At 44.4% G+C, this 19,319-nt stretch overlaps 2 protein-coding genes and 1 long non-coding RNA gene across 9 annotated transcripts in view; 2 read left to right on the plus strand and 1 right to left on the minus strand.

The window, feature by feature from the left end:
- Nucleotides 1-11,053, plus strand: part of LOC110255361 (interferon-induced very large GTPase 1) — a 51,514-nt gene extending 40,461 nt beyond the window's left edge. For all 6 annotated transcript variants that reach the window (XM_021062330.2, XM_084974820.1, XM_021062327.2 and 3 more), the window contains one exon: nucleotides 1,972-11,053. In XM_021062330.2, coding sequence (XP_020917989.2) covers nucleotides 2,422-7,242 — 4,821 coding nt within the window. In that variant the 5' untranslated portion in view covers nucleotides 1,972-2,421 and the 3' untranslated portion in view covers nucleotides 7,243-11,053. The remainder of the gene's footprint in view (nucleotides 1-1,971) is intronic.
- The window catches only part of LOC146399656 (uncharacterized), a 186,081-nt gene extending 169,377 nt beyond the window's left edge, over nucleotides 1-16,704 (minus strand). For both annotated transcript variants that reach the window (XR_014814503.1, XR_014814504.1), the window contains exon 1: nucleotides 16,529-16,704. This is a non-coding gene — a long non-coding RNA (uncharacterized LOC146399656). The remainder of the gene's footprint in view (nucleotides 1-16,528) is intronic.
- Nucleotides 16,705-16,814: 110 nt separating this feature from the next.
- On the plus strand, nucleotides 16,815-18,692 carry MRPL17 (mitochondrial ribosomal protein L17). Its single transcript, NM_001244380.1, has 3 exons — nucleotides 16,815-17,018; nucleotides 17,300-17,368; nucleotides 18,150-18,692. Exons 1-3 carry the CDS (start codon nucleotides 16,845-16,847, stop codon nucleotides 18,414-18,416), a joined length of 510 nt encoding a protein of 169 aa, NP_001231309.1. The 5' UTR covers nucleotides 16,815-16,844; the 3' UTR covers nucleotides 18,417-18,692.
- The last annotated feature ends 627 nt before the right edge of the window (nucleotides 18,693-19,319 follow it).

The raw sequence follows: 19,319 nt of genomic DNA on the forward strand, positions 1-19,319 counted from the left end.
AATCAATTTGAGTTTATTTTTGTGAATGGTGTTAGAGAATGTTGTAATTTCATTCTTTTACATGCAGCTGTCCAGTTTTCCCAGCACAACTACTGAAGAAACTGTCTTTTCTCCATTGTATATTTTTGCCTACTTTGTCATAGAATAAACCATAGGTGTGTGGGTTTATTTCTGGCCTTTCTATCCTGTTGCATAGATCAATATTTCTATTTTTGTGCCAGTACCATACTGTTTTGATGACTGTAGCTTTATATTATAATCTGAAGTCAGAGAGCCTGGTTCTTCTAGCTCAATTTCTCTTTTTCAGAATTGCTTTGGCTATACAGTGTCTTTCGTGTTTCCATAAAAATTAAAAAACTTTTGGTTCTAGTTCTCTGAAAATGCCATTGGTAGTTTAATAAGGATTACACTAAATCTATAGATTGCCTTGGGTAGTATAGTCATTTTGAAGATACTGATTCTTCCAATCCAAGAACATGATATTATCTTTTCATCTGTATGTATCATCTTCAATTTCCTTTATCAGCATCTCAGTTTTCAGAGTACAGGCCTTTTGACTCTTTAGGTAGGTTTATTCCTAGGTATTTTACTCTTTTTCTTGTGATGGTAAATGGGATTTTTTTCCTTAGTTTCTCTTTCTGATCTTGTAATGTTAGTGTGTAGAAAGGAAATAGATTTCTGTGTATCAATTTTGTATCCTGGAACTTCACCAGATTCACTGGTGAACTCTAGCAGTTTGCTGGTAGCATCTTTAGGATTTTATATGTGTAGTATCATGTCATCTGCAAATAGTGACAGTTTTACTTTTTTTCCAATTTGGATTCCTTTCTTTTACTTCTCTGATTGCCACAGCTAGGACTTTCAAAATTATATTGAATAAAAGTCTTGTTCTGATTTTAGAGGAAATGCTTTCAGCTTTTCACCATTGAGTATTATGTTAGCTGTGGGTTTTCTAATATATGGCCTTTATTATGTTGAGGTAGGTTCCCAAATGGGCACTGAATTTTGTCAAAAGCTTTTTCTGCACCTATTGAGATAATCATATGATTTTTATGCTTCACTTTGTTAACGTGATATAAAACACTGAATGATTTGCAAAAACTGAAGAATCCCTGCATTCCTGGGATAAATCCCAAGTGACCCAATTTGTCAAAGTGTATAACTTTTGCCTTTTTTTTCTTTTCTTTTTCCTTTTTTTTTTTTTTTTGCTTTTTAGGGCTGCACCCACGGCATATGGAGGTTCCCAGGCTAAGGGTCAAATCAGAGCTACACCTGCCAGCCTACACCACAGCCACACAACACAGGATCCGAGCCATGTCTGCAACCAACACAGCTCACGGCAACACCAGATCCTTAACTCACTGAGCGAGGCTAGGGGTCAAACTCAAAAGCTGATGGTTCCAAGTCAGATTTGCTTCCACTACACCACGATGGGAACTCCACGGTGTATAATTCTTACTCTGCAGTTGGATTCAGTTTGATAGTACTTTTTGAGGATTTTTAACCAGTGTGTTTTAAAGTATGCGAGAGTAATTAATTAAAAGGACTAAGAAGAACTGACAGAGAAGAAGTTTTGGGTGAGAACCATTTAACACTGGTTTGACAGAAACTAATGGAGAAAAGATAATTGGTGGTACAGTCTTTTTAAGAAATAAGCATCTAGCTATCAAAATCGAGCATATTTTCAAACTCTAATCCTCAGCTTAATGCTACTCATATAAGTGGTTCTATGTAATAAGAAGTGCCAAAACTCAAAACAAAAAGACAATCCGTGATGAGACCACTAATGTGACATCTTGCAAACACACAATAAAAACCTGAAAACAGTGTTCACGAAATATATTTGTTGGAACAATTAAAGGAGGGGATGATGAGGACATGGAGACTTGTACTTTAGTACACTCACTATTCTGTGAGTGGTTAACACTTCTTCACATCATAACACAAACTGAGTGTCTTTTCTTTCCACAGCCATAGACACAGCAGAGTCCACCCCTAATGAGCCCCTGCTCAGAGGCAACAAGAGGAAAAACTCCAAGACATGCAGAGAAAAGCAGGACTGGAAGTTAGCACGGGTTGCTGAAGCTGCAGGATCACCTGGGTTTGACCTGTACCAAAGCCTAACGAGAAAGACTTCCGAAGGCTGAAATACTAGGCACAACATCCCTGGAGAAAAGGGCCCTGGACAAGCTGCTTCTTAACCTGTCACACTCAATCATTCAGAGTTACAAGAATCTAGGGTAGAAACAATAAATAAAAGCAAAAGCAGGCAGAACAGGAACTAGAGGAGAAAGAGACTTGCTGTCAGAAGGGAGGCAGCGAAATGAATAGGCAGTGAGGAGAAAGGAGGCAGAGCTGAGGCAGGCAGTGGAGATCCCCAAAGAGTTCTGGCCACCACCTGAAAATTCCCTAAGAGAAGTCATGGAAAACATGCAGAGACAACTCGACCTCATGCAGAAGAGACTGTCTCCCAGGAAAATACTCTCAGATAGAGAACTGCTGAGATGGGCATCTGGAGGACTAGCCCTGCAAGGAATTTACAAAACCAGTGACCAAAAGGCCCTGATAGAGAAAAGGGAGGAGCTACTCAGTGTCCCTAAGGAGTTCTCCCTCTGTGGACCCCAGCAGGGTACACGGATGGAAACAAAACAATTTACGTCTTCTCAAGCAGAATCCATGTTCACAGAGACTATGGAGAAGCTGGGCTTCAGTGTAACTGCCTCAGCAAAGGGTGGAGCTTGGGGATGGAGCCTGGAATCTAGTACAGATCACAGAAAACATTCAGAATCCAAGGAAACCCAACACTCACATGCTGAGCTCTCTTACTTCTGCTCAACCAAGTTCAGCTACATCCCACTGGCCTCCTACCACTTTCCCATTGATCAGCTCCACTTCTCCAAGGCTGCGCTCCAGGAACTGAAATGCATTGAGGATCTTCTGGGTCAGCCCAAGGACCCAGACAGACTCCCCTTGCTGAGGCGCAGGACTGAAGACTTCTTCCGCAGGTTTGGCTCTCATGCTGACCAGGGCCCTCTGCACCTGGGAGGAATCTACTGGTGGAAAGCAGTTTCAGAGGGTTTCCAAAGAGAGCAGCTGGAAGAAGTGAAGCAGCAGTCAGCAGAGGCCCTGGATGCTTATGTAATGGACAGCTACAATGGCTTTGGGGTGAATGTTGCTGCAGGTGTGGATGTGTCAGACTCTCATTCAAAACCAGGCTCTCAGAGAACAAATGTCCAAAATCTTCAAACCAAAGTCCAATTATCTGTGGCCCACACAGGTGGCCCACCTGAAGCAAACGGTCTGCTGGAGTGGAAAGCTGGCCTGGTCGCCAGTAACCAAACCTGGTATGTCATTGACCGGGGACTTCAGCTGGTGCCCATTTGGGACATGATCCTCTTTAACCACAGAAGCGACTTTAAGGATCCTCTTCAGGTGGCCAACTGCCTGAAAGACAGCTACGCCGCGCTGACTGGGCTGACTGCCCAGATCCAGGAGGGAGAAGAACTACTGAGTGCTCAGGAGGAGGCCAGGGTTTTCCTAGAGGATGTGAGATCCTGGGAGGTATCTGATCCTGAAGAGCAGCTTAAAAAGCTAAGAAATTTCAGGCAAACCTTGAGCCACAAAACCAAAAGTCATGACACTTGGACTAATATATGCCTCACAGATTCGGGTCTGCAGAATTTTCTGGTGAACACTGTCAACTTTTGCAAAACGTCTTCCATTTCTGAGACGAAATTTATTAAATCTCAGTTGCGCAGCCTCTTGGATCCTCACGTCTACACAGGGTCAAACTTTCCGCAGGTTCACTCCATTATGCAGTGGATATATCAGCCAGAACCAAAGCAAGAACATGTCACCATCACCCAATTCTCTGAATTAATTGAAACCTTTAAAAAAACCCAGGATGACCTACTGGAAGTGAAGGCCACATCGGAGTCCACAGAATCCGTGGAGGAAGCTCAAAGAAAGGCAACATACGAGGTCAGCATGTCTCTCGGCTGCTTCTTCAATCACCTCCAAGAAATGGGGCAGGCAGACACATACATCCTGCTACTCTCCATTGCAGCTGGGGCAGGATATCACGTGGTAAACAATACATTTCAGTGCCTTCTGGGCTACGATGACATAGACTTCCTACTGCACACAATGCAAACTGCCCAAGATAAATATCAAGAGCTCAAAACTATTTGCGATTATAGGGCTCAGGCTTTCCTGGTGCTCACAGGTCTGACAGCTACAGCTGGCATCAAAGCCGTTTCTCCAGAGGAGAAAAAACAACGCTTGGCATTAATACGACATCACATGGGACAATCGTTCTCTAAAGAAGTCATTCACGTTCTCACCAAAGTGGGAACAGGTCCTAATTGGGAAATCCTAGAAAAAGACTTGAAATTGCTCATTGATGGAGATTATGAAGCCACTGTCTCTTCACTGCAAATGGAGGAGGTGAGAAAACAACTGCAAAGTCTCCTCCATGAAGACAAAGAGCCCCGTGAACTACATGATGATGAAAACAACAGACCGGAGGTCATGGAGAACGGAGCCTTCCTAGAATTACTCCAGCGTCTCGGCCTAGAACATTACTACCCAAAAAAGATGAGCAGATCTAACTTCCACCTGATCCATAAGACTTCCGTGTACAACACCCAGCCCTGCTCTGAAAGAGAGCTTCCTTTCTACTTCCTACAGAAGCTGATGATGCTGGACTACGGCCTGAGATACCTGGTCATCAGAGATGAGGAGTACACAGAGGAGCAGGTGTGCTCAAGCAACACAGGTCAAGAAAATGCAGATTTTGATCCGTACGAAGACCTTGTGGAAGACAAGGACGGTCCCACTCGTCCTTCAGCCACTGCTGTCAAGCCCCATGTTCACCCTATGGACATTCAGATGGCGATCCTTCACTGTGCAGACGACTTTGCCAGACAGTACATTTTGGCCAAACTTGCCATTTGTCAGTTTGCCCTCCCCCTCCTCATACCTCACCCCTGCAATGCTCAAATACAATTCTCTCTCTGGTCCCTCCGTCAAATTAGGAGGAGCTGGCAGCAAGCAGGGAAACCAACAGAACAGGAGAAGGATAATTACAAGAATCAGCAGATGTGTCGAGTCTCTACCCCCATTGTGTCCTTTATCAGAGTCGGAAAGGGCTTCTCTGCCTCCAAATCTCAGATCATGAACTCTCTGCTCAGTCAACGGAAACACGATGTCTTTTTTCACCGACACTGCAAAGGGAGCAGCAGGGACTGTCTCTCGATGGCAGGTGTGGTGGAAGTCACCTGGTTCTGTCCTGGGGCGGGAGATGAGGACAGGTTTGACAACTGCTTGACCTTCACCAATCTCCGTGGAGATGCGAAGGAACACAAACAGCAACTCACCTTTTTGCAGGAGGTCTCCTCTCTCATTGTGGTCCTCATGTCAACGTCTGATGACAACCAAGAAAGCCGAAAAGTTGTCCGGGCGCTGTGTCAGTCACCAAAACCTTTAATCTGTTTGCTTGACGATAAGGAAAAAGCCATGTCCAATACCTCTGGCCCGAGAGTGAGAATTGGGATCAGGAACAGAAATGAGGCAGAATTCATAGAGGAGCTCGCAACTACAATCAGAGGGTTGCTAAAACCCTCTGACACTGCTCTCAGCTTGGAAAACTGTGCTCAAGTTGCTCGCAAGCAAGGAATGCTTATTGATGAAGACCAGGAAGACTGCAAGGAAGCCAAAACCAAGGCAGAGGCTCTAATGGCCCTGCTGGAAGACATGGAAATAGCTCAGATGAAGGAAAACCTACTGCCCCTTCAGGGAGAACTGTGGCAACTTTGGTGCAAAAAAGACAAAGAACTCTATCACCTGAGAGAAAAGGGGAATCGGAGCATTGAACAGCACAAGAGTGACATCGAGACAGACAAACAAATGATACGACTTCGACAGTTGAGAAAAGCCTTTCCTCTCAATGACTTAATGCATTCTGTCCTCGGAATTCTCCAAAAACATTCCGAAACTCACACCAAACTCTACTTCTTGCAATGGCTGAGTGTGTTTTTAGACAACCTGACTGCAGGACACTTGGAGAAACTAAATGAGAAGAAAGAGCAACTGTGGTCACGGGTCCAAAAAAAGCGAGAGGCACAAAAGAGCAGCTCCCTGAAAGGCCTGCAAAATGAGTTGGAAGCTATCTCCAGAAAGATTAGTGACTGTACCTTGGGAGTTGAGCAGATTCTCAGAGAACTTGGCCAGATCTACGAAGTTCTTGAAGAAGGTTCCTCCACAAAAGATATCTCGTTTCTCTCCCTTCCCCACATGGCCGCAGATCTGATGCTATCTGGTGTTCCCATTGAGCTGATGGATGGCGATGCTTCATATGTGCCCCTGAGGTGGGTGGCAGCTGTTTTTGACAAGGTCTCTGAGAAACTTGGAGACAAACGGCTCTTTGTTCTCTCTATCCTTGGTCTGCAGAGCTCAGGGAAGTCCACCCTACTGAATGCAATGTTTGGGCTGCAGTTCACTGTCAGTGCTGGGAGGTGTACCCGGGGGGCTTACATGCAGCTCCTGAAGGTGGAGGAGACGTTCACAGACGAACTTGGCTTTGACTTTCTTCTTGTTGTGGACACGGAAGGCCTTCGGGCACCTGAACTCAGCAACAAGTCCCAGAATCACGACAATGAGTTGGCAACTTTTGTCATCGGCCTTGGCAACTTAACTGTGATCAATATTTTTGGGGAAAATCCATCGGAAATGCAAGATATTCTACAAATAGCTGTCCAAGCCTTCCTGAGGATGAAACAAGTAAAAATCTCTCCCAGCTGCCTCTTTGTCCATCAGAATGTGGGCGAAGTTACAGCTAAAGACCAAACCATGGAAGGACGGAGGCGGCTAGAGCAGAGACTGGATGAAATGGCAGCCACAGCAGCTGAGGAGGAACAGTGCTCTGATGTCGACCGCTTCAGTGACGTCATTAAGTTTGATGTCAATACTCACGTCTACTACTTCGCTCACCTCTGGGATGGCAACCCCCCCATGGCCCCTCCCAATCCGCGCTACAGCCACAATGCCCAGGAACTGAAAAGCAGGATCCTTGCAACTGCCAAACAGGAGGCAAGGGGAAGCATCATGAAGATATCAGATGTCAAATTCCGAGTTCAGGATCTGTGGAAAGCCCTGCTGAATGAGAACTTTGTTTTCAGCTTCAGGAATACCCGAAAGGTTTCGAGAGGTTACAGCTATGAGCAAACTGGAAACCATGTATAACAAATGGACGTGGGAGCTGAGGAGTCATGTGCTGAGCCTGCAGGACCAGCTGATCAACCAGATTCAGAATGGAAAAATCCAGACACTTGAAGCACACACACTTGCGGCTCCCGTTACAGACAAGTATGAGGCCATCAAGCAAGAACTTGAAAAATATTTCAATGAAGATCCAGATAGTGAAGTGCTGGTTCAATGGAAGGGAAATTTTGAAAATAAGCTAATGATCCTTAAAGAGTCACTAATTTCAGACAGCCAAAGAAAAGCCAAAGAATTTATTTGCTTTAAAAAAAAAATCAAGAAAACCTGGACAACAAAAAATCAGGTTATGAAAAGGAATTATTGGAAAAAAGCCGAAATTTGGCTTTATTTATAAAAGGCTTAGAATGCAGTGAGGAAGAGCTACGTAAGAAATTCAACCCACTTTGGAAAAAATGGGTCTATGATGTGTCCTCGACTCTCCCTCCAGTCATAGAGCCTGGGATTGAAGTGGATGCTGAAAACATCCTTTTGGATTATTTCAAAAAGGACAAAGATATAGCAAACAGACTGAAGAAAAAATCTGGAGGAAATTTTCATACCAAGTTTGCTGAACATGTAAAGATGAACAAGACATATTTCGGTTTGATTACAATAACATTAGAGGCCCAGGATGAAGCGTCCATACATATGACTACTGACTGCATTCTTTCAAAATTTAATGAGACGATTAACAATATCTGTAGGCAAAAGCATGATTACGATCCAAGCTATTTCCATGAAATCCTGAGAATAATAGATGAGGAGGTGAAATCTGCACCCACTCAGGAAAGATACACATTTACAAGAAACTATGAAATAGATTTGTCATTGTGTTTATTCCAAAGAGCATCGGTGAAGTTTAAGGAGATGCACAAGGCATTCAAGAGAGCAAATGATCCTGCCAACTATCTGGAAAGCAAGAAAGATGATTTCTTCATGAGTTTTAAGATCTCCTGTCAAGGAGCAACCTCAATCAAAACATTTGTCGATTTCCTGTGGAACAAACTCACCCCTGCTGTCTCCAACACCATAAGGAAAAAAATGGCCCCCCAAATTGCTGGGGACATGCGAGCCACCTGCCCAGCATTCAGTGGAAACAGGTCTAACCTGGAGAAACACATTCTCATCTCTCTGGCACAAGAGGAAAATTTTAATAACTACTGGCAGTACCTCCATAATCCTCAATCATTTGTAAAAAATTACATCGAAAACCAGATTAAAAGCTACTGTTCTGACAAAGGGAGTGAAAAAAATGAAGACTTTTTTAAAAATGAGTTTAGATGCCATCAAGAATGACATCCTCTCAGCTATTCACGAAGCCACAGAAATAGCTAAAGATAAAAGGAGCACCACATCTGGGTGGTTGGATTTGTTCTGTGATAAACTGAGGAGTGACTTGATCTTTCCACGAAAAGCACCAGGAGATAAAAGATATGGAGTTTCTCAAAGAAGCCATGTGTAAAGCTTTGGATCCTGAAATGAAGAGAGTAGAACAGAACTGTCTGGATGTGCCTGTAGAAGAAATGGTTCCTGAAATCCAGAAAATGCTCTCTGAGCACCTCTCTGGCTGCTGGAAGCAGTGTCCCTGCTGTAGAGCAATTTGTACAAACACAATCCCTACCCATGACGGAGACCACAGTGTTCCCTTCCATCGTCCGCAGGCTGTCAATGGAATTTCCTGGTACAAAACAAACAACTTTGTCCTTGATTACTGCACTAGTTTGGTGGCAAGTGATTGTTTCTTGGTTTTGGACAATGATAGGCACATCCCATACAAGAACTATCGACAGGCAGGAGGGGACTACGCCACGTGGAGCATCACCCCAGACACATCCGCCCAGCCATACTGGAAATGGTTTGTCTGCCACTTCAGATCAAAACTTGAAGAAAAATATCAAAAGAGATTTATAGGTAAAGGTAAAATTCCCGATGAATGGGAAAAAAATCACAAAACAGAATGTGCTTGATGACTTGAAATAAAACTAATACTCAACACTCCAAAGAGAGCCCCGGGATCTGAATAAAAGAGGCACCTTAACTGACCAAGGCGAAAATACCACCTCCTCATCATGAAAACCTTCATTGTACCTATTTTTCAAATGAAACATTTGAAGCTAAATCAATTAACAAGAAGAAGTTGAAGATTTGCTCTGAAAGGATTTCATTTCCTTTCTCTCAATTCCTTCTGGTTTAAAAACATGTTACTAAAATATATGAACACATGATAATATCAAATACAATCCACTTAAAATACCTACTTCATATTTTAAACTATTATGAGAATGTTTTTTATTTTTAATGTATAACGTTATATGAAATGTCAAATGATTCATTTTCATAGAGGGACATTAAAAGCACTGCAGACTGCTACAAATTCTATAGAATAACTATATGACTATTTCAACAAATATCCAGTTCTTGACTGGAAGCTACAAATTGTCTTCATTTCTAAGTATATTTTTTTGCCCTTTGTATTTGTGAGTAAAAGTTATTAATGCTTTAATGCAAAAATATTCCTGGAAAGTTCATGATTCCCACATATTGTGACGTTTTGGCATATTCTGTTCTAGGGGGAAAAAAGCTGAAACTGGATCAGCAAAGAGTCTGCATAAATTCAGGAAATATTATCAAGCAAATATAGAAAAAAGAAATCAAATAACAGGTTTTCTCATCTAACCATAACCCTCTTCTTCCCTGGTACCTTGGCAGTTTCCTCATTTTAAAAAAAAAAGGAGAAGAAAAGGAAAGCAGGAAAAATAAAAGAAAAATTCACCAAAGCTTAGGTCTTAAAAGCCTAAGGCTATGTACAAGTCTGGAAAGGACTGGCTTTGGAATAAGACTTGGGACCAGGTAAAAAGGACATTTTAATCAAGGCTGTGGACAAGGTCAAATGTGATTAAATGATTAATTTTTTAAAAACTATCTCCTCAAGATTAAAATATAAAAGAATATATAGTTTTTACATGATGATATTTCAATAAGAAATGTTTTTTATATATTGCAATGTAAGCAAATGCTTATCTCCAAATTAGGCAAACGTGGCTTTTCATACTATTTGAGCCATAGGGTCATGAGCAGAAGTTAAAATGAAAAACATTCTGAAGCCAACCAAGTGCCTGAGAGGAGAAAGAAATCACCATTCTGCAAACCTATACCTTCTGAAACAATGACTTATGCTATATTCTCAAAGCTGATGATCCAAAGAATCTTGATGTAAAGGAAATTTCTTCATGCCTAACATAAGGACATTCATTGGCTTTCATATAAGGCCACAGTCTCTATCCCTCCTTAGCCAGTGAAAACAAGACAGTCCAAGGAACAGCAGTCAATGGACTTGAATCTTCAGAGCTGGAAGATAGGTGTGTCGGCTCTGTTGTCTTTGTGCCCTCAAGAACTTCAAGCCTTTTCTCATTTTCAAGTCAAATGACCATGTCTCCAGAAGAAAAAAAAAAAATCCTGAAACAGAAAAATTATAAGGGACATAGATGTTCTTGAAAAGTAGGGTTTTCCTTTTGGTCTATAAAAAATAGTCTCAGTGAGAGTTGGAAGCACCTTCTGATAGGATAAAATTTAAATAGTGATTTAAATAGAACTCATCATAACACAGCATCTATCTCTGACATCACTGCATCCTTGAAAAACTCCAAAGTTAACATTTCTTAAATGCCTTTCATATTTGTTTAATGAATCCATAAAAACTCTTAACTAAGAATAGTACACATTATATGTAACCTTTTATTTTCAAGCCAAAATTGTGGTATATAAATAAAAACATTTTGGATAAATCCCTCAAGTCTTTAAGCAAGTGATTATTAAATGAAATTCAGAGGCTATGGTCAAGAATCCTCCTCCTCCCAAAAAACTGGCAAGAAATAAGTTGGGATGGAGAGAAGATGGCTATGTAGGAACGGTATTTTCTGTGATAGCAGTGGAGAGAGTAACGTTGCCATCAACATAGGGTCAAGATTAAGGGAATACAGGAGTTCCCGTCGTGGCTCAGTGGTTAACGAATCCGACTAGGAACCATGAGGTTGCGGATTCCATCCCTGGCCTTGCTCAGTGGGTTAAGGATCTAGCATTGCCATGACCTGTGGTGCAGGTTGCAGACATGGCTCGGATCCCGGGTTTCTGTGGCTGTGGCGCAGGCCGGCGGCTACAGCTCCAATTCGACCCCTAGCCTGGGAACCTCCATATGCCGTGGGAGCGGCCCAAGAAATGGCAAAAAGACCAAAAAAAAAAAAAAAAGATTAAGGGAATACAGGGTAAATGGGCTGGAGTCACTGAGGGAGATCTCAGGAGCAGTGGAGTGGGTGGAATGGAGTCAGGAGGGATGAGAATCATATGATCATCAGGAATAGGAGGCACTGGGGGTGCAATCAATGGATACAGAACTCACATCTCCCCACAGACACCTCAAAAATGCATCTACATATGGCAAAATTCTCATCGAAAACTTACTGGAGACTGGCAGAAAGACTCTTGCACAACCAAGGCTATAAGAAAGATCCACATGCAATCAGGCAGGAAGGGAAGAGAAGGAATCAGGTCAGGACTTCGGCCCTGGGAGAACACTTATAAGAGGACAGGTGTTACAGATCCACAGTGAAAGCTTGCCCCAGCTCCTCTTGCTCCAGTACTGCCACCATCTGGGAGAAGGGTGCTGGTGGTGGGATGGGAGAGAGCACACTCTTGAAGGGAATGGAGCCAGCTTGGACCCATCCCTTAGGGTTTCTGCTCCAAAAATTTGGAACATGGCCCTGCCCCCAATATGGTAGTGCTGGCCAGTGCACAGAGGAGAAGCCCCAGCTCACACCTGGCTCCACCCCAACCCCTCCATCTCCAGCCCCACCTACTTACAAGCGGACAGCTGCCTGAACACACAACCTGGGGAAAGACATAACTCATGCTCATATCACATCCAGCTCTCCTACCAAACCCACTGGGCAGAGGTAGACTGAATAGGGACACTACCACACAAGGGAAAACTTTAGGACCATGACAGATAACTGTTTCACCAAAATCATAGAGACAGAAAGCAAAATAAGAAGACAGAGAATTTGTTTCAACTAAAAAAAAAAAAAAAAAAAGGAAAAAGAAAACCCCTGAAGAAAACAACTAGTGAAATGGAATAAATAATTTACCAGATAAAGAGGTGAAAGCATTAGCAATAAAAATGCTAACTGAATTAGGGAAAACAATATATAAACACAGTAATAAATTTATAAACACCTTCTGCAGCTCCACACACAAAAAAGCAAACAACCCATCAAAAAATGGGCAGAAAATCTAAACAGACAATTCTCCAAAGAAGACATACAGATGGCCAAAAAACACATGAAAAGATGTTCAACATCACTCATGATTAGAGAAACGAAAATCAAAACCACTATGAGGTACCACCTTACACCAGCCAGAATGGCCATCATCCAAAAGTCTACCAACAATAAGTGCTGGAGAGGGTGTGGAGAAAAAGGAACCCTAGTACACTGTTGGTGGGATTGTAAATTGGTGCAACCACTGTGGAAAGCAATATGGAGATTCCTCAGAAAACTAAACATAGAACTGCCATTTGATCCAGCAATCCCACTCCTGGGCATCTATCCAGAGAAAACCACGACTCGCAAAGACACATGTTCTCCAATGTTCATTGCAGCACTATTTGCGATAGCCAAGACATAGAAACAACCTAAATATCCACTGACAGAGGAGTGGATCAAGAAGATGTGGTGCATATACACAATGGAATATTACTCAGCCATTAAAAGGAACGAAATACCAGCGTTTTTAGCAACATGGATGGACCTAGGAATTATCATGCTAAGTGAAGTCAGTCAGACAATGAGACACCAACATAAATATATGTGGAATCTGAAAAAAGGACAGACTGAACTTCTTTGCAGAACGGATGCTGACTCACAGACTTTGAAAAACTTACGGCTTCCAAAGGAGTCAGTTTGGGGGGTGGGGGGATGCACCAGGGGTGTGGAATGGAAATCTTATAAAATTGGATTGTGATGATCATTGTACAACTATAAATGTAATAAATTCATTGAGTAATAAAAAAATTGTTATCTTCAATATTCTAGTGATTCAAGTGTGGGAAACCCATTTTAACTGAGCCTAATATAATCACAGTTCCATCTAATACCAGAGACAGGTTCTGTCTTTGTTCAATTTTTCCTAGAACACTGGATCCAAAGAGGTGTTTAGACCCTGACCTGAGGAGGGAAAAAAATCCAGAAGGAGATAGTCCCTGTACTTCCAGACATTCAGGATTCTAGGGATAGAAACAAAAGTTGGCTTGGGGTCCAATCAACAACCGTTTCTCACCATCATCACTAAATCCCTGATTGAACACTTACTGAGCTCCCTGTACTGGCTCCCAGGGCATCACTTCATGAAGACATCAGCAGGATGGGATGCAGTCAGAGCAAAGGAAAAAGCCTGTTTATCTACTTACAACACTTCTGACATGCAAGCAATTCTCCTACTCTCAAAATTTCCCAAAGCCAGTGGGTACCAAGGGTTGGGAGGTGTAAGTAGCCTGCCCCAATGCAAGCATAAGAAGGTGAATTGTCTGTAAAGAACTTTAAAACAGTAATAAAACTAACTATAAGTCAATCTGACTTGTATCACATCTACTAAATAGTGTTAGTGATACAATAACCCTCAAACAAAAGCCTTTTATTGGTCTAAATTATAAACAGCCAATATGGTTACTGTTGCATTATAATAAAATATATGCAGGCTTCAAACTACCACTTTTTAAAACTAATCCACTAAAACATATTTTATTCTTCATGAATGCTAATCTGAAAAACTATCAGTTACACAGATTCAGCTGCATAATATCACTTTTTATAGTAAATTCATAACAATTTGTGATCTTTCAAGCTCACTTTAGGCACATTTTGTGCCTCCGACCCTTGTGGTAGAACATAACCCTGCTCCCAAAACTATAAATTTAAAAGAAACAATCCTGGAGTTCCCGTCGTGGCACAGTGGTTAACGAATCCGACTAGGAACCATAAGGTTGCAGGTTCGGTCCCTGCCCTTGCTCAGTGGGTTAACGATCCGGCGTTGCCGTGAGCTGTGGTGTAGGTCGCAGATGCGGCTCCGATCCTGCGTTGCTGTGGCTCTGGTGTAGGCCAGTGGCTGCAGCTCCGATTGAACCCCTAGCCTGGGAATCTCCATATGCCGCAGAAGCGGCCCAAGAAATGGCAAAAAGACAAAAAAAAAATAAAAGTAAAAAATAAAAAAATAATAAAAAATTAAAAAATAATAAAAAATCCTATTTGTATAAGATTTTTCTCTTTCTTGAATTTTTTTTACATAAAGGTAAAGTTTCAGACGAGGTAAATCAGACACAAAAATAACTGCAAACAGCCAGAATGTGCCTGAAACAATATACAATAAGACACTACGGTTTAAAATTCCTTGAACGTCAACCCACAAAAACTGTAGAGAAAGCCATTAATTATGCAACAACAAAATGTAAGGAAACTGACATAGAAAAAAAAGAATCAAAGTTTGAATACTGCCAGGAGAACAGACAAGAGATGATGGTCTCACATAACCAAAAAAATAAGGACAAAGTCTGACACTGTTCTGTATGTTTTCACCACAAGGACATGCCTTTTAAAGCAATGGATCAAATAACACCAGGGTCAATTTTCATTTGCTCTGACTTCTGAGAAGAACAAAATTTTCCCAAGTCTTTATGAATAGAAATTTATGATGAATTTTCAGATGATGATATTAACAGTGGAATGTGAAGATAACTGAAAGCTGTAAAAATTGATCCCAAAAATGGAGCTCCCGTCGTGGCTCAGTGGTTAATGAACCCGACTAGTATCCATGAGGACCCAGGTTCAATCCCTGGCCTTGCTCAGTGGGTTAAGGATCATGAACTGTGGTGTAGGTCGCAGCTTGGATCCAGCATTGCTGTAGCTGTGGTGTAGGCTGGCAGCTATAGCTCCAACTCAACCCCTAGCCTGAGAACCTCCATATGCAACAGGTGTGGCCCTTAAAAAAAAAAAAAAAAAAAAAAAAGACAAAAAAAGTAATTGATCCCAAAGGAACAAGGCACAGACAACACTGTAATTTCTGGGGCTTATTGTGAAGTGCGGTGTGTATAAATCTCTACCAACATATCCATATGTTTAAGACTTTTTGTATTTGTATGTGTGTTACTTCCAACAAAAGAAACTTCAAAATTAAAATTAACAAGCCTTCTCTGCTAACCTAAGAGAAAGACAGAACAACAAATCTAAATATGCGTTATCAAAAAAATATGTAAATGAACCTGTCCACTGGCTGCATTCTCTGAAGGATCCAGGGAACAATCTGTTCCAAACCATGCTCTTAGTTTCTGAGGTTTGCCAGAAAACCCTCGACTTACAACTGGACAGCTCTGCTCTCTGCCTTCTCCGCCACATGGTATCCCCCCTGTGGGTCACTGTCTCTCCTTATAGATTCTTTTTCTGAGACATCAGGCATTTGGGATTAGGCCCCCACCCCAGCCCAGTAAGACTTGATCTTAACTAATTACATCTGATCTGCAGGGCTCTATTATTTTTCGTGTTTTTTTGTTTTGTTTTGTTTTTTGGGTTTTTGTTTTGTTTTGTTTGTCTTTGGTCTTTTTAGGGCCACCCCTGCAGCACATGGAGGTTCCCAGGCTAGGGGTCGAATCAGAGATGTTGCCACCGGCCCACACCACAGCCACAGCAACAGGGGATCCAAGCCACATCTGCGACCTACGCCACAGCTCACGGCAACGCCGGATCCTTAACCCACTGAGCGAGGCCGGGGATGGAACCCGCAACCTCACGGTTCCTCGTCGGATTCGTTGACCATCGAGGACACGAAGGGAACGCCAGGGCTCTATTTCACTTTTAAAAGGGCATCTCCTGAGGCCCAGAGGGCGGGGCAGGAGGTGTGGGACGGGGTAGGACCCGGCACCCCCTTTGCGGAGGGGACGAGGGAATCCACAAGAAGCAGCTGTGACGAAGGCACCGCCAATCGGCAGAGCCGCAGCGGTGCTGAAATTCTTCTGGAACTGGGATGACGGCACGCCTTCAAAGAAAAGTTTCGCCGTCTGGGTCTCTTTCCTCTCAGTGTTATTCCACTCACGGCACCACGACCACGGAAAACAAGTTTCTTTAACAAGGGACCGCTCAGGGGGTCAGACCTCGCCGCGGCCGGGGGCGGGCAGGGCGCCAGCCCGAGAGACCGCGACCCGCCCGGCGCCTTCCCCTCAGGTACTCACTTTCCGAGCCGGCTGCAGGCGGAGCTTCCAGCGCCCTGCAGGACGACGGGCGCAGCACGCGAGAAACCCGAGGCCGGCTCCCTCACACCAGGCGGCGCTCCCGGGCCGGAGCCGCGCCGCCCGCCTCCTCAGGGAGAGGTCGACGCCCCTTCCCCGCCCTCCCCCAGGCTGCCAACGAGGCAGGCTCCGCTACACATGCGCAAACACGTCCGCCACGCACCTGCCTACGGCGCATGCGTCCTCTCGGCTCCGCCTCTCCGCGCACCTCGCGGAGCTTCCGGTTCCGGCCTCCCGGGGGCGGGGAGAAGTCGGGACGATGCGGCTGTCGGTGGCCGCCGCCATCTCCCACGGCCGCGTCTTCCGCCGCCTGGGCCTTGGTCCCGAGTCCCGCATCCACCTGTTGCAGAACTTGCTTACGGGACTGGTGCGACACGAACGCATCGAGGCGTCATGGGCACGCGTGGACGAGCTGAGGGGCTACGCGGAGAAGGTGAGCGGAGGGACCCTCTTGCTCCGGTCAGGTCGGGCCTCCGGGGGCGGGTCCGGCGGGAGCTGGGGAAGAATTGAGACGCCTCGTAAGCCCTGCGCGAGGTCTCAGTCCGCGAGTACCGCGAGCCGAGTCCACCCCTCTGACCCGCACGTGGAAGGCCGATGAGGCCCGCCTTATCCAGACGCTTTGCTCGTAGCATGATGCGTTGCAGTCTGGCATTCGGGAGGTAAGATGGGCCCCCTTTTCTTGCTCGGGTTGAGTAAGTTCTTGTGTCCTCGCAGCTCATCGACTATGGGAAGCTGGGAGACACCAACGAACGAGCCATGCGCATGGCTGACTTCTGGCTCACGGTGAGCGCATCCTGTCTCCCACATGTCTTCCTTGGCTCCTTACGTCGGAGGGGTTGTTAGAGGAGAGGGAACCGGGCAGAAATAAGCTTAGTCATGCCATGCCCTTAAGGACAGATGTAAACTAGAGATGTGTGTCCTGAGATCATTGAATTCAATGGGAATCTGAATCTACACAACTGCCTGTAACTAATCCCCTCTGTGTTTTTCTTGCCTCTTTTAAAAAAAAATTTTACTAGAGTTGATTTACAGTGTTGTGCCAATTTCCGCTGTTTAGCAAAGTGACCCAGTCTCATGTATATGTGGGAAGATATATATATATATATCCTCCTTCTTATATTTTCTTTTTTTTTTTTTTGTCTTTTTGCCTTTTCTAGGGCCGCTCCCGCGGCATAAGGAGGTTCCCAAGCTAGGGGTCCATTCGGAGCTGTAGCCGCCGGCCTACACCACAGTCACAGCAACACCAGATCCTTAACCCACTGAGCAAGGCCAGGGACCGAACCCGCAACCTCATGGTTCCTAGTCGGATTCGTTAACCACTGCGCCACGACGGGAACTCCTCTCCTATATTTTCTTCCATCGTGGTTTACCCTAAGAGACTGGGTATAGTTCGCTGCGCTATACAGTACCCTCTGTAGTTTTTGACAACACACAGAAGTTCTCCGTGAGGAAGTTTCTGGCAGGGTGTTGGTGTTTGGACCCCACCTTTGAGAATGCTGAAAGTGAAATTTCTCTACAGTGTGTGCCTGACTCTCTGCTCTCTCCTGGATAACTCCCCCTCTAGGAGAAAGACTTGATCCCAAAGCTGTTTCAAGTACTGGCCCCTCGGTTCCAAGGTCAGAATGGGGGCTACACGAGAATGCTGCAGATCCCAAATCGGAATGAGCAGGATCGGGCCAAGATGGCAGTGATCGAGTATAAAGGGAACTGTCTGCCACCTTTGCCCCTGCCTCGCAGGGACAGCAACCTTACACTCCTAAACCAACTACTCCAGGGACTGCGGCAGGACCAGGAAGCAAGCAGCCACACAGCTCAAACACCAGCAGTTTAACTGGAGCCAAGAGTGTGCAGCCCTCATCAGTGCCCAGGATCCCAGGGCTTGGGAGCCCTTTTAATCGCTAAGAACTGGAGCTAGCCTTGTAAAACAGACCATCTTATTGGAGCCCAGAACCTTCTGGGAGCCAGATAATCTTTGCAAAATAGATCAAGTTCCTTGTATGAGTATATGTAAACTGATTTTTTTCTCCCCTCGGGATTTCTGGAGAACCAGAACACGCTCGGTCTCTGTGAGACAGTAAATTCATGGTGCTTGTTTCTGGCTCTTAAATCTGGGTTGAGTTGGCACCGTTTTCTTTTTCTTAATGCCAGATTATGTGGGATGTGTATCCTGTAACTCCAGGCTGGCCCCCAAAGGTGATTTGAGTTTTAATATCTAACACATAGACACTGAGCCCCTGCGAATTCTTAGAGAAAGATGACTTCCTCACGGGTGGGAGAGTGAACACCTAGAAGCAAACTTTCCAAAATAATCTGGTACCCTAGGAACCTTCAGGGAACACTCTAGCCATTCCTCGGTTTCTAGGCAGGAGCACGTACGCTTATGTCTCCCTTCAGTCTCTGAACGGGCCTCAGGAGACGACTCAAGAACCCAGATGTGCCACCACCCTGGCCAAGTAAGTGGAAGCATTCAATAGAGGGTGCTGATCCAGGATAAGCTCCTTCCTCTTGGGGTGGGAGTGGAGGGGTGAAGGAGAGGGGTGAAGCGGGAGGAAGATTAGCAAGTTAAACCTGTGGGAATTTCCTGGACGTTTTCATTGTTGTCAAATCCGAGCCTCTCTGGGAATTCAGAAAAGGGAAATCCGGCTTCAGGATGGTCAGGTCATGAGAAGTAGGAAGCCCCTTTTTGTGCACTAATTACTACGAAGCCAGCCCCGCCAGGCTGCCCGTCCCTCCC

The sequence above is a fragment of the Sus scrofa genome, chromosome 9 (assembly GCF_054392235.1).
Source record: "Sus scrofa isolate SSC_HxYL_T2T_F1_AM1 chromosome 9, Sscrofa_HxYL_maternal_Yorkshire_Landrace_v2.0, whole genome shotgun sequence".
In the NCBI taxonomy this organism is placed as follows: Eukaryota; Metazoa; Chordata; class Mammalia; order Artiodactyla; family Suidae; genus Sus; species Sus scrofa.